This window comes from Zea mays, chromosome 1, assembly GCF_902167145.1.
Source record: "Zea mays cultivar B73 chromosome 1, Zm-B73-REFERENCE-NAM-5.0, whole genome shotgun sequence".
Lineage (NCBI taxonomy): Eukaryota > Viridiplantae > Streptophyta > Magnoliopsida > Poales > Poaceae > Zea > Zea mays.
The window spans coordinates 290,010,828-290,037,640 of NC_050096.1; the positions used below are offsets into that span (position 1 = coordinate 290,010,828).

At 42.7% G+C, this 26,813-nt stretch overlaps 1 protein-coding gene, 2 long non-coding RNA genes and 1 other non-coding gene across 4 annotated transcripts; 3 read left to right on the plus strand and 1 right to left on the minus strand.

Annotated features, from left to right (window-relative positions):
* Positions 1-4,978: 4,978 nt before the first annotated feature.
* Positions 4,979-7,014, plus strand: LOC118473250 (probable E3 ubiquitin-protein ligase HIP1). The gene is made up of 4 exons (XM_035962208.1): positions 4,979-4,984; positions 5,165-5,215; positions 5,298-5,396; positions 6,792-7,014. Exons 1-4 carry the CDS (start codon positions 4,979-4,981, stop codon positions 6,963-6,965), a joined length of 330 nt encoding a protein of 109 aa, XP_035818101.1. The 3' UTR covers positions 6,966-7,014.
* LOC118476181 (uncharacterized) lies at positions 5,779-6,146 on the plus strand. Its single transcript, XR_004855654.1, has 3 exons — positions 5,779-5,815; positions 5,926-5,983; positions 6,055-6,146. It is a non-coding gene; the product is annotated as an uncharacterized lncRNA (long non-coding RNA).
* A 1,546-nt stretch (positions 7,015-8,560) lies between the features above and the next one.
* Positions 8,561-8,642, plus strand: LOC111590705 (small nucleolar RNA R41). Its single transcript, XR_004855745.1, has one exon. It is a non-coding gene; the product is annotated as a small nucleolar RNA R41 (small nucleolar RNA).
* Positions 8,643-9,667: 1,025 nt separating this feature from the next.
* Positions 9,668-10,285, minus strand: LOC111590616 (uncharacterized). The gene is made up of 3 exons (XR_002749752.1): positions 10,058-10,285; positions 9,872-9,956; positions 9,668-9,785 (listed from the first exon to the last, which is right to left on the minus strand). It is a non-coding gene; the product is annotated as an uncharacterized lncRNA (long non-coding RNA).
* Positions 10,286-26,813: the final 16,528 nt, after the last annotated feature.

The following is a 26,813-nucleotide window of genomic DNA, read 5'->3' on the forward strand; positions in this document are numbered from 1 at the left end:
GCAACGTCCTCTGCTGTCGGCTCGATACTTTCCTCCTCGTAAATCTCTCTATCAGTACCATGTGAATCGTCATATTTGTCGATGATAGCAGGGAGAGGGAATGTCTTTATGTCTTTACCCATTGACTGCAAAATGTTTCTAATGTCAATCAAGACCATCTGTTGCACATGGGTTTTGCTTTGAGTACTACGGTGATAGTCCTCTGACATTGAGTCAAGGTGTCTCTGCCATAATTCTGCCACATCGTTCGGCTCGCAGTATACCAGTATTGTTGCAAACAACCTTCGTAGTGCTGACGGCATTTGGTAAATAGCGGCTTCGTTGAGACACTCATCTATTGTGTCGTCTGCTTCAAGCAGTCCCCTCCTCTGTGCTGCCTCACGAAAAGATGGTAGTGTGTCACCATCTACTGTCCTTAGATCCGCATAGGAGGTAGCACCCGTCACATGGTTTAAGAGAAGTCGAAGATAAAAGCGCTCCCCCTCAGCTGGATGAGCAGAGACTATTCTACCAACCTGTCCACCCGTGTTTCGTTTCCTCCTTTGCCACACTTTGCCTTGCTGCAAAGTGTACCACTCAGGAAAATCACGGTAAAGGATGCCCCGAGCCTCCTCGTGTAGCCTATTTGCCTCAAAATATGCCGTAAGCATTGACCTATCGGCACCTGGACGTTGGACAACATGATTTACTTTAGCACGCTCGTGAAATGACACCATATGCATGTTTTCAAGATGGAGCTGCAGTTGCATCACTGGAGGAGAGTTTTGACTTAGATCAAAGCTGAATATCCTCCAAAGGGCTTCTGTAGGGGTCACCCACCTAGCATCTCTATACTGCTTGATCTCATCAACGTCACCATCAGCCTTGTTTGCGTCTGTCACAGCCACAGACGCACGATCGTGGCCTTTGTATATGTATTTGAACAAGTATTTGACAGCCTTGATGCTCCCGCATGCCTCAACATTGATGTGACAGTTGAAGAGCCGGAGGAGGTAAGGGTTGTAAGGGACGACCCATCTGTTGTCCAATTCACAACCTCGAACTGTTTCCTTACGCCCATCATCACGACGCCTATAAATAGGATATGAATCCTTTCCTTGAGACGTTGCATTGCTAAAAGCTCTAGGATAATGGTTTTTGCATGAAGCACGACCCTTAGTGCATGGGCATTTAGGATTTAGCAACCCGCACGGTCCATGCATCATATGCTTGATAACCATCTTGTATAGTTCAGGGTACTTCTTCTTGTCAGGGATCTCAGCGGAGATAAGGTGATCATACTGATCAGGACAAGTTAGCTTGTACTTTCTCTGCATGATGAGTAGGAAATGGACATGAGGCAAACCTCGCTTCTGGAACTCCACGACATAGACATAAGCTCGGATTTTTCCAAGAATATGATGCTTAGTCAATCTCTTCTTCAGTTCCTCTAGTTTTGCACGGAATATGCGAACAACAAGGTCCGGACGATCCTGTGGTGACTGCATAGGGAGAAGCTCTCTGGTTATTTCATCCCAATTGGGGTTGCACGTCATAGTGAGGAATATGTCTGGCTTCCCAAACTTCCGCACAAGGGCCATAGCATCCATATACCGACGTCTCATGTCACGAGGACCACCGATAAATGATGTAGACAGCACGGTTCGCTTTCCAATTTTGTCTGCTCTGTTCTCGCCTTCATGCAAGCTATCTACCAAACCCTTGTATAGATCTGCCCTTAATCTGTCTTGGTTTTTACGTATGAAATCCAAACGAGAGCTCTCAATCTTGATGTAGGTGTCAACCGCGAACTGTTGGAAAAGCCGCTTCCCATGAAGTATTGGATTGAATATACTTGGACGAATTTGGAATCTGTAGCAGTAATAGTCACGTACAGACACGCATAGATGGCTAGGTCGTTCTGCAACCGCAAGGTTTATTAATTAGTGTTGCTAAAAACATATTTAACAAAGGATTATATAAGAATCACAAAGAAATAACTAACCTGTATCATCATTGTTTGCATCACTTCTCCTATGTTGATCGCGGTACGCGTCTACTTCGTCCATGGAAACATTGGACTTAGGAATATTGGCATGCCATCCAAGTTCACCTTTAGGGAAGAACAATGGATATGATAGTGCATCATAGCATCCATGATATGAACGGATGCCGTGGCTTGACCTATCCTTCCCATGCAGCATAACACTATTACTGAATTGACCTCGACGTTCACTCCCCTCAATCCAAACTGCAGCGACCTCCGAAGTGATGGGTACATTATATAACTTCTGGTTCAGCGTTTGGTCAAGGTTCAAGGCGATATGGTAGTCTTCAATGTTATCAACGTTCCCCATACTCCTAAGGTGCTCAGAGTATGGGTTTCCCTTAAGTATTTCAACCAACTGTTTAATAACTGCCTTGTCTTTCTCAAATTGCTCTTGACGACATTTACGATATCTATGCTCGAGGCTGGGATCATCATCGTAGAAGTAGAGTTCAAGGTGTTTATGTTCCGCCCCAACTTCCCTACCGAACGACCTTACGTTGTGGTACATCATGCCATGTGCACGGAACGTGTAGATACCACAATCCATGTTTGTAGTCATACTATCAAGGCAACAATACAGAGAAGTGAATGAGAAATGGCCGTTAAAAAATCGAATGTTATCACGGAAGTGCCTCGCATCAGCATCTGAACACTCCCACAGCCTCCTAAGTTGGGGTGGTGTCTCGAACGGGGCTAGATCAATCTGTCCATTACGACAACAAAATCCAGGTGGTTCATACTGAAACTTCTTCGCTTTGCAGTAATCGCAGTCAGCAACAGTGCTCAGCAAATGTGTTTCTTCAGGTATGTTACTATACACCTTGTCGTACAAGTCAGGTACGTCAGGGTTGACAGTAAAGGCATCTTGGGTTTCATCAATCTCGATATCCTCAATAGATTCACCATCTAAAGTTGTTTTCGAGGAACAACGGGTAAGACGAATAACTTTAGAAACTTTCAAATCCTATATCCTATATATATATACTATTACAAACATTATGTAAGTACCTTGCCCAGCGAATAGGTATCCATCTTCTTCGTCATCATCTTCAAAAAGTACATCCTCGTCATGATTCTCTACAAAGAGCACACCTTCATCGGCATCTATTGATTCACATGGTTTTAACCACTAAGAATAATTAGGGAACTAATTGTGGAAGGAGCTTGTAATTACCATTGGTGGTGACATTCGGGGTTATCTGTCGTTGCATCCCAACGTCTGCTCCTTCAGTCATTATGTCACTATGTGGAGCAGTGACTGGACATGGGCTTGTACTTTCTATTGACGGAAAGTTGTGTTAAATCAATTGGCCACTATAAGTTAAGTATCATATCAATTAAGGACGAATTAGTAATTACTGTTGTTTTCGATCTCTGAAGCAATCGCGTGATCAATTTCATTGTGCTCACCGCCTTCCATTCCGTGATCCCTAGTTGCAGTAGCAAAGTTTCTTCTAATGGCAGATTGAAATTTCTGGTTTTGACGAGATATCAGGCTCTGTCTTTCGCCAGACGACACATGATGCTCATGCCGCTGTCGTCTAGGAGACTGTATCATTTTGTCCATGTCAACATCCTTAGTCTGCAATGAAGCATAAACAAAAGGTGTTGCACTCAACTCAGAGATAACCATGTCCTTGGAGCTAGATAGAGACACAGTAGGAGGTTGAGAATCTGCTGAACTCCACACAAGCTCCGGCGTAAACTTCGGATTCTCAATTGCGATCGAGTCTTGAGCTAGCATTGCTTGTTGTCTTCTACTATAGTTTTCCCTTGCACTCTTTTGACATGGTGTAGTATTACGCAATGCCCTTTGTTCCCTTGTTAGAGTTGCAAATCGAATCTGTTCTCGAATTCTCTTACGTTCCCTTGCATCTAAAACTTCTGAACTTGGATTGGAATCATGTTGATGACCCGTCTGAGCTGATGCGCCTTAAAGTTGAAAGTAACAAAGCTCTTAGGTGTATATATTATAGGTTGAATGATGAGAGCTCAACTCACTATTGGGGCACATTTGTTATAATTTTCGTCTTTCAATAACATAACACAGAAACATAATAACCTAGAGTGTCAATGCTTTGATGATTATTATTCTCTTTGTGTGCAGGTATGCTGCAATCTACAAACTAACCCAAGAGCACATAAGAAAAGCATTACTTTAAAGATGAGTGACACACGAGCATAGTTAACATACCTTTTGAACGCTCATGGTGCACAACATTTTCATTTTTGCTTGACTGACGACGCCTCTTCAATTCATTTTTCTTTTCATCACTCATCGTGGCGTATCGTGCTCTTTCTCTTTCCCTCTTACATTGTCTCGCATCATCACATCCACCTAACCAGTTATATCCTTTTCCATTATTAATCGTTGTTGTTAAATTAACATAACAAAGAAATGTAATTACCTAGAGTGATACCACACGGTATAGTACAATCAATGATGCTTCCGTCGCCTATAGCCACATCTGGACAATCATCTACACAAAGTAACTCGATAACACATAAGAAAAGCATTATTTTAAAGATGAGTGACGCACAAGCAGCCTTAATTTACCTTTTGAATACTCATGGTGAACAACGTTCTCTTTTTTGCGTGACTGACGACGGTTCTTCAATTCGTTTTTTTTTTCAGCACTCATCGCCGCATATCGTGCTCTTTCTCGTTCTCTCTTACATTGTCTCGCATCAGTTCGACCTCCTGAACCATCATATATTACCCATCAATAATCTCCATTGTCAATACATGGTAAACAAACATATTCACCTTGAGTGTTATCACACGATTTAGTTAAATCAATTATGCTTCCGTCGCTGACAGGTACCTCTGGAGATTCATCTACAAAATATGAACATCGTTATTTTCCTTTTTAAAACCTTGGTGAGAGATCAAATATTGCATTTTATTAGTAGATATACCTTCAAGGGTGTTGCTAGACAATTCTCTTAATGGAGGTCGAACATCGTTATTGTTGAACGGATCCATCTACGTCTTTTAGTCTACCAACAAACCTGTGTAGAAAAATATTAGTCATATTCATACTTAGATTATTGCAATTCTGAACAGGAAACACATCTACTATATCTCTCCCAAGCCCACCTGCTACCCCTGATCAAATAGGTTTATTTCTGTAGGTTTTGGTTGCATTGGAGAGGATTGAACAGCAAGCAGAGCTGACCTATGATGTTAGTTCTTTTTTACCCTTTGCTCCACAAGCCCGTTATCATCTTTCTTTTGCCTGAAACCTTGAATAAATTGTTTTTGCAGCAATTGCTAATGTTGGAGGCTAATCTAGTTTTTGGCGCCTTTACCTCCTATGATCGACATAGAGACATGCGGATGGATATTGATGATATGTCCTATGAGGTACTATCTTTTATCGTGTCTTGTCCCGCCTGAATGGTGGAGGGGTTTTATTAGAGGATGCTTTTCTTTCTGGAGGATTCTTCCTTATTCTGTGTTTGAAGCCCTTACTGTGATTCGAGCAGTAACTATGATCCTTTACGAAATACTCTTCGTTCATATTTATCCTCACGGAAGAGGTGCTTGTATCTTCTGAACAGGAATTATTGGCACTGGAGGAGAGAATAGGCTCTGTGAGCACAGCTCTTTCGGAGGAGCAGTTCACAAACTTGTAGATCAACAGCACACTCAATGACATAATACATCCACAGATAACCCCTTCCAAAAAAAATTCACATCGTACTCGCTGAATCAACTTCTTACACAGCTCTTCTGCAATCTGCTGATGTTCAGTTTCATGATATTGTTGTTGCATGTGGCAGGTATACTTCTTATGGGTAATTTTGTGTGTACAGTTCTTGTTGTGTCATGCCTAGATTCTGAAAGTTGCAAGACATCGCTCTATAGTCGGACAATATTTAACTTCATGCAGTGGTGGAACCATTGCTGGCCTTGCTTTAGGATCCAGATTGAGCAGCTTAAATACAAAAGTATGATCTACCCTTTTTCTGTTATATTATCTGACACTGAACTTTCCGAGTAATATCCTCTTACTGGATAGGTTCATGCACTCTCTGTTTGTGATGACCCTGAATACTTCTATGACTATGTCCAAGGCCTGATTGATGGACTTAATTCTGGTTTGGATTCACGTAATTAAGTTAGAATCGAAAATGTAAGTGCACTTCAGAATTTGCATTATTTATAGTAAATCATTTTGATGTGCTAACTCCAAAAGGTTCATCTGCAGTGCCTTGTCTCAACTTGTTTTTACATATATTAACTACATTTCATAATGAAAAATTGTGAACAGTACATTAGCATTTGGCATTCTCTTCAACTTCTCCTTGACAGGCTAAGGGGTTAGTCTATGCCATGAACACAGCCGAGGAGCTTAAGTTTGTCAAAGACATAGCTGCATCAACAGGCATTGTCCTTGATCCAGTCTACAGGTGCAACTATGTCTGAATCAATGAAATAGATTTGGCACGTGGATCTATGTTTTGGTCTTTGCTAGTCATAAACTGAAAAAAGGCATGCTTCATTTTAATGCAGTGGGAAGGTGGTTTATGGATTGCTAAAAGACATGGCTGGCAATCCAGCCAAATGGAAAGGTCGACGTGCCACTGCCTGAATGGTGGAGGGGTTTTATTAGAGGATGCTTTTCTTTCTGGAGGATTCTTCCTTATTCTGTGTTTGAAGCCCTTACTGTGATTCGAGCAGTAACTATGATCCTTTACAAAATACTCTTCGTTCATATTTATCCTCACGGAAGAGGTGCTTGTATCTTCTGAACAGGAATTATTGGCACTGGAGGAGAGAATAGGCTCTGTGAGCACAGCTCTTTCGGAGGAGCAGTTCACAAAATGCCTCAAAAGAAGCATATATAGTCAGGTCGCTTTAGAAGTCAACAAATCAACCGTTGATGACATGAAATGCAGCATCTGTCAGGTAAGCGGTAACCTTACCTAGCCACCTAGGGGATCTGCTATTTCTGTTATTCTGCTGGTATAAAACAAAATGCATATGAGGATTTTACATTGAGCACTTTCTTTCCAATGTGGAACTGATCTGTTGTGTGGGACAGTCGGTGTTAAGTAGTTCAGGTTTTGCCTGTCATTCTCACAGAATACAGGCCCTTTTATGCTGCTATTACCCCACTTCCCAAACGTCTTATTAAAAAAGGCTGGGTTGTACTTGCGAGCCCTCCAGGTCAGTACCTTCGCATTGGTGCAGCTGATATCTCCGCTTCGTATTCCTGTTTAACTAACCTTACATTTTGTAATGCAACATTACTCAGAGTTGCCTGATATCAAGCGTGCCATTGTAAATACCCATGTCATTGAACCACAGGTTTGTCGACTTCAGTTATTTTCAGATATCTTTTTTTATGTTTTGCCCATTAACAACTTCCTTGGATAGACACTTGTTGAGTTCTTTGGCACATTGTCGAGAGTGGGCTTTGGAATGCATGAAAGACCTTCTACTGGTTAATCTGAAGGGAAATCTTCAGATTGTTGTGCAGGTATTCCTGTTCAGTTTCTTATGCCCCCTACCCCTTTGTACCAACCCATTGGCATTTATTTTCTTCCTTCTTGGTTCTAATTATTGTGAAATCTTGGGGGACATATGCAGGCCGCGAAAGAACACTCTGAGCAGCTAGGGGTTGATGGCTTGATGCTTGCATCAAATTATTTGAGCAATTCAAATCTTATGAGGGCCTTTACTTTTTCTTGGGATCCTATCTGAGCTCCAGGTAATTTCTCTTGCTGACAGTGGAATGCCTTTCTCAAATTTTGCATGTCTATCTCAAAATGCAACACACCTGACTTTTCTTTACATGCAACAGCGAGGACCCAGATCAAATAGAAGATGGACAGTGACTACATGCGAGCACATGTTCAGGAAACTAATCTCCATCAACAACTTCCTCTTAAAACGTCACTATCAAATATTGTAATGTGCAAATCATTGCGTGTTACATGACATCTTAAATATCTAACTTTGAGAATACGGATCTCTTATGAATATGAATACAAATCAGGTACGGATAAAACATTCAGTATCCGGCGATAGGCCCAACAATGATGCACAGGAGCATTACAACACAAAGAAATTCAGCTTATTGTTCAGTCACTGTCCATCTTCTATTTGACACCAATTTCTGGAGTATGAGAGGGCCTGTTTATTTATTAGTCAGCTGAGGATTTTGATCTAGGCATTTTGCTGGCCTTGCAACGTCAACACCTGAGACAAATACATCTCAGTCCCAAGGGAGCAGTGACAGCAGTGGTAATAACAAGAGCAAGAGCCATTCAACAGAGCCAGTAAGTTGTCGATCTCACAGATAAAGCTGCTGCGGAATCGGTGGGAGCTGCAGCTGCGCCATCATCGTGGTCGGCCAGGAGCCCCCACCACACGGATCAAGGTACACTCGTTGTGAAGGGATATGCTTGGATCAGAGTAGGGGTGGGTGAGGACTGTCCATTTATCACCTTCAATTTCTTTTATATTTTCTTTGGATTTTGACACTCCTTTCTTTTGCTTGCTTTTCTCATAGGATCTAACTTGAGGATGTGATGACAAAAAATACATACCTATTTTTAGATCCATGACAAGAGAAACCAATGAATACTTCTGAGCCTTTATAAGATTTGTCTTCTTTGTTTGGTTTAGGTTCTCTATGCTTACAAAAAGGAAAGGAAAGTAGGATTTCAGCCATGCTCTTATAGAGTGACTCGTGCTCAAATCTAGAAATTGATATCACCTCAGGTTTGGGTTTTGAGAGCTCACTTATCTGAATCTGTAGTATAGCAGTTAGATTAAAGTCTTAGTATAAAATGTCTTTCAAATTGCACGAACTAAATAAAGCAGCATCGGGAGGGCCATTTCTTGAATTGTTTGTCTCCACTTTATTCAGGTGAACCAAAATGTTCTCCCAGGTCTTCGAACGGAAATACAGTAGTACTTTAGAACCGCAACACTACAACAAAGTTGCCACTGCATGTAAATTAGACAAACAGAGTGTGCACACAACCACTGAAAGACACATATACAAGCAGACGGAACAAGAAACCAGAAAAATGCCCCACTGTAAAGGAAGTAGTTACTAATAAGAACACTGACAAACAAACTAATGATGATGAACTTATTTATTAGATAATAGAGAGGTCACATAGTTCTATACAAAGCGGTTAACATTGAGATCGAATACACGACCAATAAAAACAGAACACAAATCATTATTAATAAGTTTCATCTGATACATGACTAACAAAGTATTCTACTATAACAAGCTAGAACACATGTCTCAATCCGATGTTATAGTCGCCAAATGTGCTCGTCTGTTCTCTAGAAATTTATCGATGAAACGACTCCTTGGATTGTCAATCAACGAACGACGAATTGCTGCAATTTAGAACATGATTTGTAAGGACATGATTATTTTAAATTATTGTCATTCTAATTGTATCTATATCTATAATCTATAAATATATTATAAGAACCACTCACTCTTCAAGCGGTATATAGTGTGATGATCCGGGTTGAAATGAATAGTGCTGTGGTCCGAGGTTTCCAAGCACCCTATTGTTATAATAGTATATAATTATTAATAAGAGTAAGAATTAAGTATATATTGAAAGATGTTAGGCACAGAAGAAATTACTGTGATTATGGTTACAACGCAGCAAAGTTCCAATAATGATGTTCTTGTCAACTCTAGCTAACGACCATCGTAGAGCATTTCTTTGCAAGAGGTCAGTCCATACCCCCACGATGATTAGATCCCACCTATTAAAAACCTTAATCGTCTGAATAAGACCTAACAAATGCATAATGCTATTAAAAAAGAATGTATATATGAAAATTAGTGCCACCTAGAATCCATTAGTACAGCTTCTCTATACGGTCTTCCACCGATATGCTTTAATGGTTCCAAATGAAGAACTATGCCAATAACATCTGAACAATTCACATATGATTAGTTACCTTTGAATCATTTAGACTTCAGGCGTTAGTGATATATATATATATATAAACTATATGGAAAGAAGGGTTATTACCTACGAATGTCTTATGCGGTTGTTGGTAAACCTCATGAAATGGCATAAGATACTTTGGAAATGGAGGAAATTGGATTGGCTTCGTGAATGGATCCACAATAGTATGTGTTATCAATCCCAACTCTAGCCCATGACCAATATTGCGAAATTGAAGTTCCTCCCGGTTTAGACAAAATGCCACTCTATACAATGTATATGTGCATCCTTGTGTGAGTAAGGCATCGAACCGTTGGACATTATGGCCGTTAGAAATTGCTTCGATTTTGGATCCCTAGATATTTGGGAATACATGTTGTATGAGTCAAAGAATTTAATTATAATAACATGAATATATTGGCTCTATTTCAATGCTTGTTGAAGTGACTCACAGTGATGTCCTGTAGGATGTAGTGCTGACTATTACGACGCCTAGGGAACTTAACAACTACTCTCGCAAAGACACTTTTGACTTGTGGTAAGTTATTGACATCTTGAATATCGTCAAATAGCACGAAACTACATAAAACACGAACTTTAGTTTAAGTTCTTCATACATATAGATGTAAAAAGTAAATAACCTTATATAAACTTACGGAGGAAAGGGAGACAGGCCTGCCACCGTCCTATTTTGAGTACGTCTACCTAATGCCATTGTTCTTATAGGATCTATCATGACATTATTGCAAAGATACAAAAAACATTAAAACGACTATATGACATATAATCTCTTGTCTATTAAAATGCTAAAATAATATGTACAATATATCGCTGTATTAATATGACTGAATTTAGAGATATCAGAATTTAGCAACAAACAAAGTCACTCTGTCAATTGGGGACATGTACAAGTGTATTGTACAAAAAGTCCTCCCATGCAACATAGAACACCAGAAATTATATAATGCACCCATAATGAATTATGTCGGTTTCGCCAACACACTGCAGGCTGCAGTTTTCAATCTCTTCTTATTTCTTTTGGATTAGGTTCAGCATTTCAGTATTCATACATTCATTCATGTTCCAGGCAGTTTCCTTCCTCCTATTTGCAGTGTCATTACAACTTCCAGTGATTATACTGTTAAAGGTGCTGATCTTATTGTCTCATATTTACAGTTCAACTGTTCAAGTTGCAATTGTTCAACAATTCACAGACATTTTCATCAATATTCATCAGAACGTTACAAGGACAGGTTATTTGAATTCACATACTATTTTTTATTTGGCCTATTGTTTCTGCCTGCAAAATGCCTAGATCAAAATCCTCAGCTGACTAATGAATAAACAGGCCCTCTCATACTCCAGAAATTGGTGTCAAATAGAAGATGGACAGTGACTGAACAATAAGCTGAATTTCTTTGTGTTGTAATGCTCCTGTGCATCATTGTTGGGCCTATCGCCGGATACTGAATGTTTTATCCGTACCTGATTTGTATTCATATTCATATATCCGTATTCTCAAAGTTAGATATTTAAGATGTCATGTAACACGCAATGATTTGCACATTACAATATTTGATAGTGACGTTTTAAGAGGAAGTTGTTGATGGAGATTAGTTTCCTGAACATGTGCTGGCTCATAGTTTACTCAACTTGTGTGGTTCAACAAGCAGGACTCAAACTCAAAGGAAAGCACTAAAGAAGTTTAGAAAAAAGAGATATAAGCAACAATACTTTCCCTTAAAGATGTTCGCTTGCGCTAAATGATAGATCCAAAAAAGAAGCATGAAGAGAAGCGGGTGAGAGAAAGAATTGTGGACGAGTACAAGTGTATCGTTCAAAAAGAAGAGGGGAGAGAAAGAATTATGGGCGGGTGCAAGTGCAACATACAAAAAGCATGCTACCAGCTAAGCCTCCCAACTATAATTTTGTTATCCAATAATTAGCATCAACCTCTATATACCGGAAGCATGCTATAAACTATATACAGCCCAAAGAATACCCCAAATACACACAAGTCTGGTATTTTATTTAATGTCCCTAATTATCAACCATTTACTGATTAGTGATAAATAATGAACAACCACTAAGATTATGTCAAATTACAATTTAGAGGACTCAGAATTTAGCAGCTAACAAATACAAAGTGTTATATATTGCAGAATTTAATTATCACTGATTGTAGCATATTAGTGCTAGAACAATATATGTTGCCTAAGTGTCCTAACCATAAGATGGTGAACATTATAGTTTCAGGGAAAGAAGGTGTTGAAGTTTCAGTGGTTACCTAAAAATCCAGCAATGTCCAGCAAGCACCACTCAGCAACACAAAACAAGTTCAAACTTCTGTTCAAAGTAATAGAGCAAACATGAATAGTTAGCAACCATGCAACAGGTAGCAACGATTATAAGGTAGGAAATACAAAAATACCAGCTATGATGTCCTCAAGATGCTGGCCAAGTGTGCCAAAACATAAGATCGCCAATGTTCGAGGTTTAGCCTTCTATTACATAAAAAATCGGAAAAGTTATGAATAGCGGTTTAATGTTTGGAGTTTAAACGGCAAACATACGTATACAGGGAAATATTAAATTGTTTCGATCAGTTTGTTAACATAGATAACTTTGATGAGTTTGTTTGCGAGATGGATACTTGCTAGCAGGAAAAACATAATGGACAGGACCCTCTGGTCATACTAACTACGCAGGATAACCTTGAGATACAGAAGCACTATGATAAAAAGCATTACATAAGATAAATCAAAGGAATAGAACTACAAAGAGTATTACCTCTATGTGATTTCAGTCGTCCTCGTTCTCCGGCACGCGCGCAGTCTTGGTGATACCCACTTGAGAACTAAAAAAATGGAAGGGTTGCAGAACGGTGAAATCAAGATTATCACTGAGAACATGGATTAAATCCAATGAAAAGGAAGCCTTTGCTCCACCTATAGTTTATTTAAATCCATGTTGTATAGTTCAATTACAGAACGGTTTAGCAGTTACACTACAAATATGAAAGGCAACCATGGGGAGGGAACCCGCACAGGAACAAACAACAGACGTGCAGCGATGCATGGAAAAAGAAGACTGAAATATTAATCCCTAAAAAATCCTAAAATTAGCAGAGCAATACGTCAGTACCAATTCCAAACAAGCAACTGGTCTGCCAACTAAAATGAGCATATTCATTACAAAATGTACAAGCTGAGGCAACCAAGAAAGGCCAATCTCACACTGAACAGCACGCCACAGTTGGTACAACATGATTTCTCAGCCTTTCATATTTCATATAAATCATTTCATGTGCACCAGAGTTACGCAAAGCAAAAGCGAGACCACTGTTGTTGCATACTTCACTGCCGTCCCACAAACAACAGATTAGCTAATCCAATTGATGGGATTGATGGGAGCATACATATGTATGAGTTTGGACTGCTGAAAATCAAAACAGCTTATGCTAATCCAACTAATGGGATTGATGGGAGCACAATGCAATAAACAGCAAGGAGAACAACAGCCTAGCTATTAGTGGGATTGATGGGAAGCAAAATTCAGCATAGCGTTGGGTCAGTGCAATGAACAAAAAGCAGAACAACAAATACTGTGTCGTCTGTCCCTTGAGCTTTTAAACAGTCTGAACTAATGCGAGCAGCAAGCCAAACACTACATGGTACTCTGAATTGGTGTCAACAGCAAGCCAAACTATTCATCATCGTCGAGATCGTATAGGATATGTTTAAACTGAACAACAGGACAAAGATGTTAACTATGAGTCTATGATTGTAGTCCTAAATCACATGACAGAAACATATTGCTACAAAACTTATTTAAACTTGTGCATAACATTCGACACATAGCTATCATGGGCTCTCCGGTACTACAAGGCTATCGAATTAGTTCTCAACATAAAAATAGAACTACAAAGAGTATTACCTCTATGTGATTTCAGTCGTCCTCGTTCTCCGGCACGCGCGCAGTCTTGGTGATACCCACTTGCGAACTAAAAAAATGGAAGGGTTGCAGAACGGTGAAATCAAGATTATCACTGAGAACATGGATTAAATCCAATGAAAAGGAAGCCTTTGCTCCACCTATAGTTTATTTAAATCCATGTTGTATAGTTCAATTACAGAACGGTTTAGTAGTTACACTACAAATATGAAAGGCAACCATGGGGAGGGAACCCACACAGGAACAAACAACAGACGTGCAGCGATGCATGAAAAAAGAAGACTGAAATATTAATCCCTGAAAAATCCTAAAATTAGCAGAGCAATACGTCAGTACCAATTCCAAACAAGCAACTGGTCTGCCAACTAAAATGAGCATATTCATTACAAAATGTACAAGCTGAGGCAACCAAGAAAGGCCAATCTCACACTGAACAGCACTCCACAGTTGGTACAGCATGATTTCTCAGCCTTTCATATTTTATATAAATCATTTCATGTGCACCAGAGCTACTCAAAGCAAAAGCGAGACCACTGTTGTTGCATACTTCACTGCCGTCCCACAAACAACAGATCAGTTTGCCCTAACGGTCAGATCAGCGCTTCAGGGAATGAGGTCAGGAGGCAGTGGGGTGGACCTTGGGGGCCTCGTCAATGGCAGAGGAGAGCTCGGAGAGGAGGTCGGAGCAGAGCAGCGCGCCGTACACGTTGAGCAGCACCGGCGTGACGGCAGCGCTGTTCCGAGCGCCGAGGCAGCTGTCGCGCCGATGAAGGGAGGGAGGAGGCGAGGTCCTCCGGCGCCCGATGCAGCAAGGACAAAGCAGGAAGCGGAGCTTGCAGACCTCGGCAAATTGCAGGAAGTGAAAGAGAGAGGAACTGCCTCGGACGCGGCACCATATAGCGGCATCATCCAGCGCACGCATTGGAAGTGGAGGTCGTGGGGAGGGAGGATGCGAGAGTGGGGCTGACCGGCTGAGTGGCTGACCGAGCGGTTCAGCGCTCCGTCGTGCGAACGGCCGGGGAAGAAGACCGCCTGAGGCCTGAGGGTAACGCCGCACGAAATGGGCCGTCCGAGTGACACTCAGCACATGGGCCGCGCGGAAGGGATAATGGGCCGAGAAGAACCGCTCTCCTGCTGTCTTGCAAAAACTTAGTACCATATTGGCTACTAAAGGAGACATGGAGCGGCTTATAAGCGTGGGCGCGGACTGGATAGTAAGAAGTCTGTTGGTGGCTGAATTGGTTATGTTCAGCTCTTGCGCAGGTATGATAAAATTTTTGCTGGAGACCTGTGTGTACGGCTGTGGGGTACGTAGATGGCAGAACCGGTCAGAGGCAGAACGGTCAAAAGGCAGACTACTATTGCTTACTTAATAAGTAGTAGAGATTATAAGCAACACCCGTAGTTGATATCAGCTCCATATAGCGTAGCCCATCCTAGATTCCTAGGACCAATTCATGACATGTTTGACACAATCATATTGGCATTGCATCATCCCAAGAAACAGAGCTTCCATATACTACGTATCATAATCTGAAAGGCTTCAACTTGAAATCATCTTCTCTAGGAAGTCCAAAATCGACAACACGAAGTCCCTATCTCCTATGATGCAAGTGCAAGCATTCAACTGTACTCATGCCAATTCTCCAGTCAAAGGTCGAACTATTTTAAAGTCAGCTGCAATTAATTGCGGATCCCAAGTACTAGCAACCATCCTATCCATGGACCTTGGACCAGCAGCGGGGAAAATCCAACAGAGCGGTCCTTCCTCTTGGACTGCATCATCTCTTCCACCTACTGTACTGTACTTGGGATGGCTGCGCAGTCTTGTGAGAAACAAGGACGCCACATTCGTGCACGCACAAGCCCGTACCAATCAATCATACGCAGAAACTGAGCTGAAGCGGACCAGAAAACAGTCAATGGAGTAATGCGATGCGTTCCCATGGCTTCTGACGTTTTTTTTTTTTTTTTGCAAGAACTGGAAGACTGAAAGGTACAGCAGGCCAACTTGAAAGGAACAACCCGTCTCTGAACCATCGGCAGAACAGCTCTCTTCCTCTGCACTGCTGCGAACTATGTCTGCTTGACTTCAACATGAAAATGTGGCCGAGATAGATTTTCCTGTACACTATTAAGCATTTGTTTCTGCTGACCTAGTACCAAGACTCTAGAACTCTGGTTTAGACTCTATGACTGAAATGTCTTGAACCATTCCAAGTCCATTCGGTAGCGCTCGTCAATGTTCGTCGTCTTGACAATGTTAAGAGGAGTACTGTTTGTTGCACGGGCTGGCATCTTCCAGGAATTGTATACGAGGTAGTAGAAAAAAAAAAGGCGACACTTGTTGCCGTCTGTGTTCTGAAAATTTCGAGTGTCAATTTCAGCTTGTTTGTTGTATGGTGGTTGCACGGGAAGGTTTTAAAGATCGATACAGTACGTGGTGGTAAGACTGACTCTCAAGAACCGCGCGTACCATTTGATTCGGAGCTCGAACGTTGGCTGATAATGACAGGCTGCGTGGAATTCCACAGGAAGTAGAATATTTGCCATGCCTAATGGCACTGGGGGGGAAAAATGTCAGGTATATTCATCTGGTGATTCTGCTTTCTCTTGAGACGAAGCAGGAGCCCCCTGTCAGCACCGACACCCAAGACAACGTGGGAGCAGGCAACAAAGCTGGTGGCGAGCCAGAGGAAGGAGCTGCTACACGGACGCCACGGGTGAAACGCCGGAGCGTGAGAGTTTCTGGGCCGGAATGGGCCGTGTAAGGCCGGATGGGCCGTATTGTAATGAAGTGGTATAAATAATCAGACCCTAGGAACGATCGTGGGCATGATGAAACAGAAGAAGATAATATACTACCTCTGGTGGCTGGCTGTTCTGGCCGCCGCCTCCTCCCCAGGCTTCTTCTTCTACCTCTGATTCTCCCCTCTGCTGCTCCCTTCTCCACCACACGCTAACAATCTGGTATCAGACTCAGGCACTCTGGATCCCAGTACCAACTGTCCACGGCGTACTCGTGCCACCTCCGCAGCTATGGAGTACACCGACGCCAGTAACCATCAGGTGCTCGAGGAAATGCGCCTGATGGAAGCGCGGCTCTCCGAGAAGTTCGCCGGACGCTGCGACAACATCGAACGGCGTGTTGAGGATATCCACTCCCACTTCACGACGCGCTGTGACAAGATCCAGGAGCAGGTCGACGTGGCGGCTCTCCGCGGCGACGACTGTCTCGTGGCGCTGGAGGAAATGCGCTCCGACATTGAGCGCTGGCGTCCGGATCTGGTCAAGCGTGTCGAGGACGTCGCCCTCGAGGTTCTGCGCGTCAACAAGTTCCTCGAGCGGGAGCGTCGAGCCGACTCCATCGACAAACCGGGCATCTTCGGTTCCGGTACGGAGGCGCCCCTTCGCGCGGCGACAGTACCACAACGCGTCGCGGCCGCGCCACCACCTGTCCCAGGGCCGTATGGCCACCGTCAAGAACCATACCACCGGGAGCGTGAGTATGGGTATGAATTTACCCCATCTCACGGCCCGGTCAAGGGTACGCATCCTCCCCATCCTAATCGCCTCTCTAGATTCATGCCTGAGCAGTATTATCCGTATGAATCGGGACGCGACATAGGACGCTCGACGCCTGGTCGTTTGCCTCAGATTAGCTTTCCTCGCTTTGACGGTTCACACCAACAACTGTGGCGAGTTCAAGCTGAGAATTACTTTGAGATGTACGAAACTGAATACCACATGTGGGTCAAGGTAGCGTCAATGCACTTTGAGGGAAAGGCTCATCGCTGGTTGCAGTCCGTAGAGCGTCGTTTACGTTTCATGTCATGGGAAGAATTTTGTGAGCTCATTCATGAGAGATTTGGTAGGGAGCAACATGAATCACTGATTAGACAGCTGTTTCATATCAGGTAGCTAGGTCCTGTTTCCGAGTATGTAGAACAATTCGCGTCACTAGTGGATGAGTTAGCAGCATATGAATCTCGCACCGATCCATTGTATTACACTATGCGTTTCATTGATGGTCTTAGACATGACATTAAGGCTGTAATTATGGTTCAGCGTCCCCCCAACCTCGATGTTGCCTGCGCTCTGGCTCTTGTGCAGGAAGAGGCGTTGGAATCCACAAGACGCCGACGGGTCGAGCCTATTTCCAACCGGATGGCTTGGCCTCACACAGCAACGACGACTGATCATGATCGTGCTGATGGCGTAACTCCAGGAGTTGATAAGCCGGTGACGGACGGCCGCCGGCTGGGTTCATCAACAGATCGTGTCGCTTCATTGAAGAGTTATCGTCGCGCCCAAGGCCTCGGTGATCGCTGTGCAGAAAAGTGGTTCAGAGGACACAAATGTCCCAATACTGTGCAACTACAAGTTATTGAGGAGGTTTGGGATTTGCTGGATGAGCCAGCCGACAGTGAAGCCGTGCAAGACAGTCAACCTCAATTGCTGATGACACTGTCTGATGCAGCGTGGACAGGGAAAGAGGCAGTCTCCACATTGCGTTTTCAGGGCAATATTCAACAGCGGCCTTTGATGATACTTATTGATTCTGGGTCGACCCATTCATTTATTAGCAACCGATTTTTGTCACTGTTGACAGGCAGCCAACCATTGCATCGTCCAATGGCAGTCAGAGTGGCTAATGGACAACTCATTACTTGCTCTCAACATTTACCACTGGCCACTTGGTCTATGGCCACTTTCCAGTTCATTTCTGATTTCATTTTTTTACCTCTTCCCTCAGTGGATTTAGTGGTGGGCATGGATTGGCTTCAGCATTATAGTCCCATGCATATTGATTGGTATCACAAGTGGATTACTATTCCTTATCAGGGCACCTCAGTCTGTCTTCAAGGAATGCGGTCGACGTTACCAGTGGGCGCGGTGATTGAACTGAGGTTGTTTTCTGACTCTCCAACACCAACCAGCGACCGACAACAAATTCCTACCGACGACAGGGTGCAGGCAGTGCTCTCCCAATTCACAGAAGTTTTTGATGACCCGGTTGGCTTGCCTCCTACCCGACAGTGTGATCATGCCATTCCATTGTTGCCAGGCGCCAATCCTTTTGCTGTGCGTCCGTATCGTTATCCACCAGCGCTCAAGGATGAGATTGAGACGCAGGTGAAACAAATGCTGGACCAAGGAGTAATTCAGAAAAGTCATAGTCCGTTCTCATCCCCAGTTTTATTAGTGAAGAAAAAGGATCGGACATGGAGATTTTGTGTCGACTACCGTTATCTCAATGTTATCACAGTAAAAGGAAAATATCCAGTTCCGGTATTTGATCAGTTAATCGACGAACTCACTCAAGCTAAGTGGTTCAGCAAGCTAGACTTGAAGGCTGGTTATCATCAAATCCGATTGAGACCAGGCGAAGAACCAAAAACAGCCTTTCAAACGCATTTGGGACAATTTGAGTTTCGGGTAATGGCTTTCGGACTCACTGGAGCTCCCAACACTTTTCTGGAAGCCATGAATACCACTTTAGCACCAGTCTTATGTAAATGTGCCCTGGTATTCTTCGATGACATTCTTATATATAGCCCCACTTTTGATTCTCATTTGACGCATTTGTCATCGGTATTTCAATTGCTTTGGAAAGATCAGTGGAAAGTAAAGTTGTCCAAATGTGAATTTGCTCAAACCAGTATTTCCTACCTCGGCCATATAATCAGTGCACAGGGTGTCTCAACAGATCCCGACAAGATAACTGTGGTGCAACAATGGCCTACACCAGCAAATAGCAAAGAGTTGCGCAGTTTTCTGGGACTCGCGGGTTTCTATCGTAAGTTTGTAAGACATTTTGGCATGATATCCCGTCCTCTGACTGATCTGTTAAAGAAGAATGTGCTATTTATTTGGACTGTGGAACACCAAAAAGCCTTTGAGTTACTCAAGCAGGCGTTAAGTTCAGCACCTGTCCTTGCTTTGTCGGACTTCGCAGTTCCCTTCTGCATTTATACGGATGCCTGCAACACTAGTGTTGGCGCAGTTCTCATGCAGCGAGGCCATCCACTTGCCTTTCTCAGCAAATCTCTGGGACCCAAAAATCAAGGACTCTCAACATATGAAAAAGAGTATTTGGCCATTCTAATTGCAGTGACGCAGTGGCGATCATATTTACAGCTGGCTGAGTTTCATATTTATACTGACCATCAAAGCCTGGTGCAATTAAATGAACAGCGACTCCATACTGTTTGGCAACAGAAGTTATACGTTAAGCTGGCTGGTTTGCAATATCGCATCATTTTATAAAAAGGGCTGCGATAATATGGCTGCTGATGCTCTCTCTCGGGTTCCGACAGAGGGGCAAGTCATGCATATTTCTCAGGGTACTCCACTATGGATCCAAGGGGTTGTTGCAAGCTACAATGATGATCCGCAGGCGCAGGACCTCTTGACCAAACTGTCTGTATCCGCAACCGCTGCTGCTCCATACACCCTATCTCAGGGAATCATTCGTTATAAAGGACGCGTGTGGCTGGGGAGTAGCCCGGATATACAACGCCAAATCATTTCGGCCCTTCATGATTCACCTATTGGCGGCCACTCAGGTTTTCCAGTGACTTACAGCAGAATTAAACATCTGTTCTATTGGAAAGGAATGAAACAAGCAGTGCGAAATTATGTTCAGTCGTGCAGCACCTGCCAACAGGCCAAACCAGATAGATCTCGTTATCCAGGACTGCTGGCTCCTCTACCGGTTCCTCCTCATGCGTGGCATTCCATTTCCATGGACTTCATTGAGGGACTTCCGAGGTCTGGTACAGTGGATTGTATACTGGTGGTAGTGGACCGTTTTTCCAAGTATGGACACTTTCTAGCTTTGTCTCACCCCTTTTCAGCCCCCAAAGTCGCCAAACTCTTTTTGAATCAGGTTTATCGACTACATGGTATGCCAGACAACATTGTGTCCGACCGTGATCGTGTCTTCACCAGCGCCTTTTGGCAGCAACTGTTTACATTGTCCGGCACACAACTTTGCATGAGTTCATCGTATCACCCGCAATCGGATGGTCAGACGGAAAGGGTGAACCAATGTATTGAGACATACCTCAGATGTTTCGTCCATGCTTGCCCTAGCAAATGGAGTCACTGGCTACCGCTAGCTGAATTCTGGTACAACACCAACTCTCATTCCTCGCTAGACCGATCCCCATTTGAGGTGTTATATGGGCATCCTCCTAAACACTTCGGTCTACATCACAACTCAGCTATTCTTGTGACAGATCTGGATCAATGGATGCAGGAAAGGGAAGTGGTTTCAAAACTAGTCCAGCAGCACCTCCTCAGAGCTCAAAGTCGCATGAAGAAGTATGCTGACCAGCACCGATCTGAGCGAGTTTTCTCTGTTGGCGATCGCGTATATCTCAAATTACAACCTTATGTTCAGTCCTCGGTGACCCGACGCTCCAATCAAAAACTAGCTTTCCGATATTTTGGCCCATATACCATTTCACAGCGTGTGGGTGCTGCTGCTTACAAACTACAATTACCTGATTCAGCTCAAATTCATCCAGTTTTTCATGTCTCGCAGCTGAAAGCGGTAATCAGCAGACATCAAGTGGTAGCTGCTTCGCTCCCTGTTCATCCTGATGCCCTCCAGATACCTATTCAGGTGTTACAAAGCAGGCTGATACAAAAGGGCGGCGCGACGGTGGCGCAAGTCAAAGTACTGTGGTCCGACATGGATGAGTCCTTGGCAACCTGGGAAGACTTGAAGGCACTCAAAGACAGGTTTCCACACGCGCCGGCTTGGGGACAAGCGACGTTTCAAGAGCGGGGGAATGTCAGCACCGACACCCAAGACAACGTGGGAGCAGGCAACAAAGCTGGTGGCGAGCCAGAGGAAGGAGCTGCTACACGGACGCCACGGGTGAAACGCCGGAGCGTGAGAGTTTCTGGGCCGGAATGGGCCGTGTAAGGCCGGATGGGCCGTATTGTAATGAAGTGGTATAAATAATCAGACCCTAGGAACGATCGTGGGCATGATGAAACAGAAGAAGATAATATACTACCTCTGGTGGCTGGCTGTTCTGGCCGCCGCCTCCTGGCTGTTCTGGCCGCCGCCTCCTCCCCAGGCTTCTTCTTCTACCTCTGATTCTCCCCTCTGCTGCTCCCTTCTCCACCACACGCTAACACCCCCTCCATGTCCAACGTCTTCCTCTTGACGACTTGACCTGTGAGAGCCGTTCAAAAAGTCTCAGGCAGGTACAGTTAGGCCTGGGCAAAAAGAACCGGAACCGAGGAACCGAACCGAAATAACCGAGAACCGGAACCGAAGGAACCGTTATGAATTTCGGTTCTGGTTTTTTGAGAACCGAAATAAATGAGATATTTTCGGTTCTGCACTCCAAAGAACCGAAAGAACCGAAAAACCCAAAAGTATTAGATTCAATTTGTTACATGTGTTTGTAACTTCGGATGTTGTGTTATCGACTTATGTTGAACCTCTAATCATCCATGTATTATCTATGAAATTATAGTCATTGTGCACTTGTCGTTGTTTGTGGGGAGATGTTGCTGAAATTTCTCACAAAAGTTGTCGTTATTCATAATTTTAGAGTGGCTGTTACAGTTCGGTTAGAACCGAGGAACCGAACTAGTCGGTTCTGATTTCTTTATCTTGCTATTTCGGTTCTAATTTTTGAAGAACCGAATTTCTACAAGAACCGAGGAACCGAACCGAAGAACCGAATGCGCCTAGGTACAGTACCCTTCTTCCTCGAAAGTTTCAAAGGGGATGATGCTCCTGAAAACAGAAAGCTGAACGGGGAGCCATGCATATTGCAGAGCTAGTAGTAGTGCTCATGGGAACGGCAGAGATTCCGCGAGTCCCCGTTTGGCGCTGCCCAATTGTCTTAAAGAAAAAAAGGCTTGCTCATTCCAAGAAGCAAATGCATGGATATTAATTACCATGTAGCTGTCCGCTAGCTAGCTACCAAGAACCATGCATACAGGTTGCATACAAGTCAATTAGATTTACCCATTTTTTTAACAGCTCAATTTTATATGTCACTTTCTATACTTTTCGCTGGTTTACTTCTTTGATGTATAATGAGTTAATGACAAAGCCTTTTACGTCACTTTTTTTTTGATAGAAGTACTTTTGAAGGTGAATCTAATAATGACACTACCACCTAATGTAAGAGGCCAAAAAAATGATGTATATAACAATAGTAAAAGCTTTTGCAGTTTCCATTTCTTTTTTGTTGGTTGACAGATCAAAAATTTGGAAGTCGGACCCCTCATTTAGAATTAAATTTGGTTTAGGAATGAAGGCAGTGCTTTGCAGTAATGTACTTTGAAGTTCATATGTTTGTTGATCACTGAGAACAGTGTATGTAGCAATAGAAAGCTGACAGTAACATAACACCTAGAAGATACAGAGGACATATCCTGTGCAATCACTCATTTTGGTGCAAGCGTGCAATCAAACTATCCAGAGCATCCAGTCTAGATCCAACAGTTTCATATGGAAGTGGTTAAATGTAAAATAGACACTAGGTTTCAGGTGGAAGGGGTTAAATGTAAAATAACAGTTACCATTAGATCTATATCGGATGCACCAGATCGCTTGATTGCATGCTTGCACCAGGATAAATGATTGCATAGGATATTTTCCCGAAGATACGTGCAAGTCTATACATCGCCGCATTTTGAGAATTTGTTTGCTGACTGTAGCAAGGACCAAGGACGACATAAAACGTATCGCGCGCGGCCAGTAGGCATTCCATGGAATACATTAGTACAGATAAGCTCTATAGTGGCGGTCGTAAACCTATTTACAGTGGCGTTTTTCGTAACTGCCAGTGCTAGGGGTCAGTAGAAATCATCATTTTTACAGGCGGGTAACTGAGAACCGCCAGTGGAAATCGATTTTCACTGGCGGTCGACGTAATAAAACCGCCAGTGAAAATCGTTTCTAGGAAACATAAAACAGATTTTAAAAATAGTAAAAAAATATTTTTATTAGGGAGACCTCGCGGCCCGCCCACCCACCGACCTCAGCCTCACGCGTACCCTCTTCTATCACTCCGGCTATGGCATGCTTTGTGTTTAGTGTGTAGTTTTGTTGTCCACGTATTACAACTAACTGAGTGTAAATTGCTTGTTTGAGACCGTAAACAAATTCAAATAAAACAATTGTCAACTACAAAGTTGAATAATTTTTGAAGTTCTAAAACTTTCATTTTGACACTTTTTTCATCCAAGGTTGTTTGCAAAATTTGAATTTTAAATTTGACAAATTTAGATACAATTTTTGAGAGCCGAAATGATTTTAAATAAAAAGTTATCAACTACAAAGTTTTATAATTTTTAGAGATCTACAACTTTTATTTTGATAGTTTCATCATACGAGGTCGTTTGAAAAACTCAAAAAAATAAGGATAAAAATGATTTCTAGTGGCGGTTCCTTAAGAAAACCGCCACTAGAAATCGATTTCTACAGGTGGTTTCTTAAGAAAACCGCCACTAGAAATCATAGATTTCTACATACGGTTTTCATAAGGAACCGCCTCTAGAAATACGATTTTTAGTGGCAGTTTTCTTAAGAAACCGCCACTAAAAATAGCACAGACGGTTGATAACCGAATCCGCCTATAAAAATATAACGCACCGCAGGCTTTGAGTCTTTTTCTACTAGTGATATACGATGAATAATATGTGAAAAAGCTTGGAGAAATTGCAAAATAAAGTAAGGAAAAAGGAGGGTTTGGGCATCAAGAATTTGGGGGAAAATGAATATTAGTCTATTATGTAAGTACGTGGTGGTGGAAAGCTTGGAAGGGAAGATGGTTTATGGCAAGATATTGATATAAATCATGAATCAATTCAATTCATAATGCGAGTCACAAGTTATATGGTTCTCATGTTTGGTATGATTAGGTTAAAAAGTTACAGATTTCTATCAGTTTGGTAGAGTGTGTTCTTATATAAAAAAAATGGACGTAATACTAGATTCAGGTCAGAAAACAAAAGTGGGTTTAGATGGAACCCTTATATATGTGCAATTGCACGAGAATTGTCTGAAGTCATATATATATATATACCTGGCCTCACGTGCTAGCTGTTTGGTTCCATGCATGATATATACGGTGGATGGTGCGGCCCGTGGGAATTGGCAACGTAGATGCGATCAGGTTAGTTCATTCTCCCAAATGTGGAGGGTCAAGCTAGTTTTGGAACTCTATTTTCTCAAGAGATTTTCATTATTTTAAAAAAAATAGTTTATTTTTTCTTGTGAAAATTAAAAACCCTTAGAACTAATTTGAGAACTTCATTTTCTCATGATATTTTCATTTTTCTAAGAAAAATTAGTTTATTTTCCCTTCGGAAAATAAAAATCCCTTGAAAAATGAGGAACCAACCCTTAGAAAAACAGTATTTCCAAACTAGTAGGTGGTACACGGATATGGCTGGAAAATAAGCTCGAGGCTCGCGAGCTGGCTCGAGCTCGGAGCGGCTCAGCTCGGCTCGAAGCAGCTCGCGAGCCTCGAGCGAGCCGAGCCGAGCCCACCTTTTAGGCTCATTCCTATAGCGAGCCGAGCCGACTCGTTCCGACTCGCGAGCCGGCTCGCGAGCTATGTCAAATTACTTAATATGTAGAATAATGATGAATATTGGCTAATTTTATAGATTGTCAGTTTGTTCCTTAGGGTTTCATGATAGAATATGACAATTAATAATTTATATTAATCATAATAATGAATGCTATCTATATATTTTGTATTTATATACTAATAATTTATTATATAGTGCAATTATATAATATTATGGTGTGGCTTGCGAGCCGAGCCTGGTTCCCCAGCTCGTTAAATGGACGAGCCGAGCCGAGCCGAGCTCGGTCAGCCACCGAACTGCATCGAGCCGAGCCGAGCTCGACTCGGCTCGTTTCCAGCCCTAACGCGGACGCGTTGTATGTGAAAGGAAGGCAGGATTGTACACGGACGCCGCCGAGACTATGGAGCCTCATAGAATATCTCTAAAATTTAAAATGTATATTACCTTTGGTTTATTTATTTGACATTTAAAGTGTATATCTGTACTATCCAACGTCGAATAAAGAAAAATAAAGGTAGTACAATATAGGGTAGAGGGACTCTTATACTCTACGTAGAGATCTGGTTCAGTCTCTTCTAAATTTTTTTCTAGCTCGGTCGCTGGCACACAGTGCAATAGAAAGAAGATGCGTGTGTGGAGCAGAGTTCTGAAATTCCTCGACTGCAAGGAAAACGGACGCTAGAATGTTTGGTGGCTGTTAGAGCTTTCTTTAATCCGGCAGTTTAGTTTCCAAGAAGACTAGCTAAATAGCTAGCTTTATTAGGGTTAGTTTCTGCGGCTCTTCCGCACGTGCATAGGACCCCACGCTGCTGGGACCTGGGAGGAGGAGACAAGCAGACCTTGTCCAGCCCTTTAGGGTGCGTTTGGTTGTAATGACAGAACGGGATGGGATGGGACGATCCCTCAAATTAGGTTGTTTGGTTCTAGATCAAGGGTTGGGACAGTACTATCCTGTGTTGTCCCCTGTTGTCCCTCAAAATTGGAGGGACAAGAAAGGACGTCAGGGGACGATCCCGTCCTAGCAGACCTTTCTTTTCCATCGAATAGCTTTTACTACTTGCTTGGTCCTCTTCTCCCGATCGATCCGTTCTCTTTTTTTCTTGAAGACGTACAGAACCTGTTCATCTGCTGACAAACTTGGGCCATAGCGGAATAGCGCCGCAGGAGTGGATCCTACTACATAGTTCGTACGCCCGGTGCATGAACTACAAGACGCGAAGAATGTCTGCCAATGAACCTGTCTCTCGATCCATATGGTGGGAACGTTTTAAGAATGTTATTTCAATGAATAATTATATAACTACAG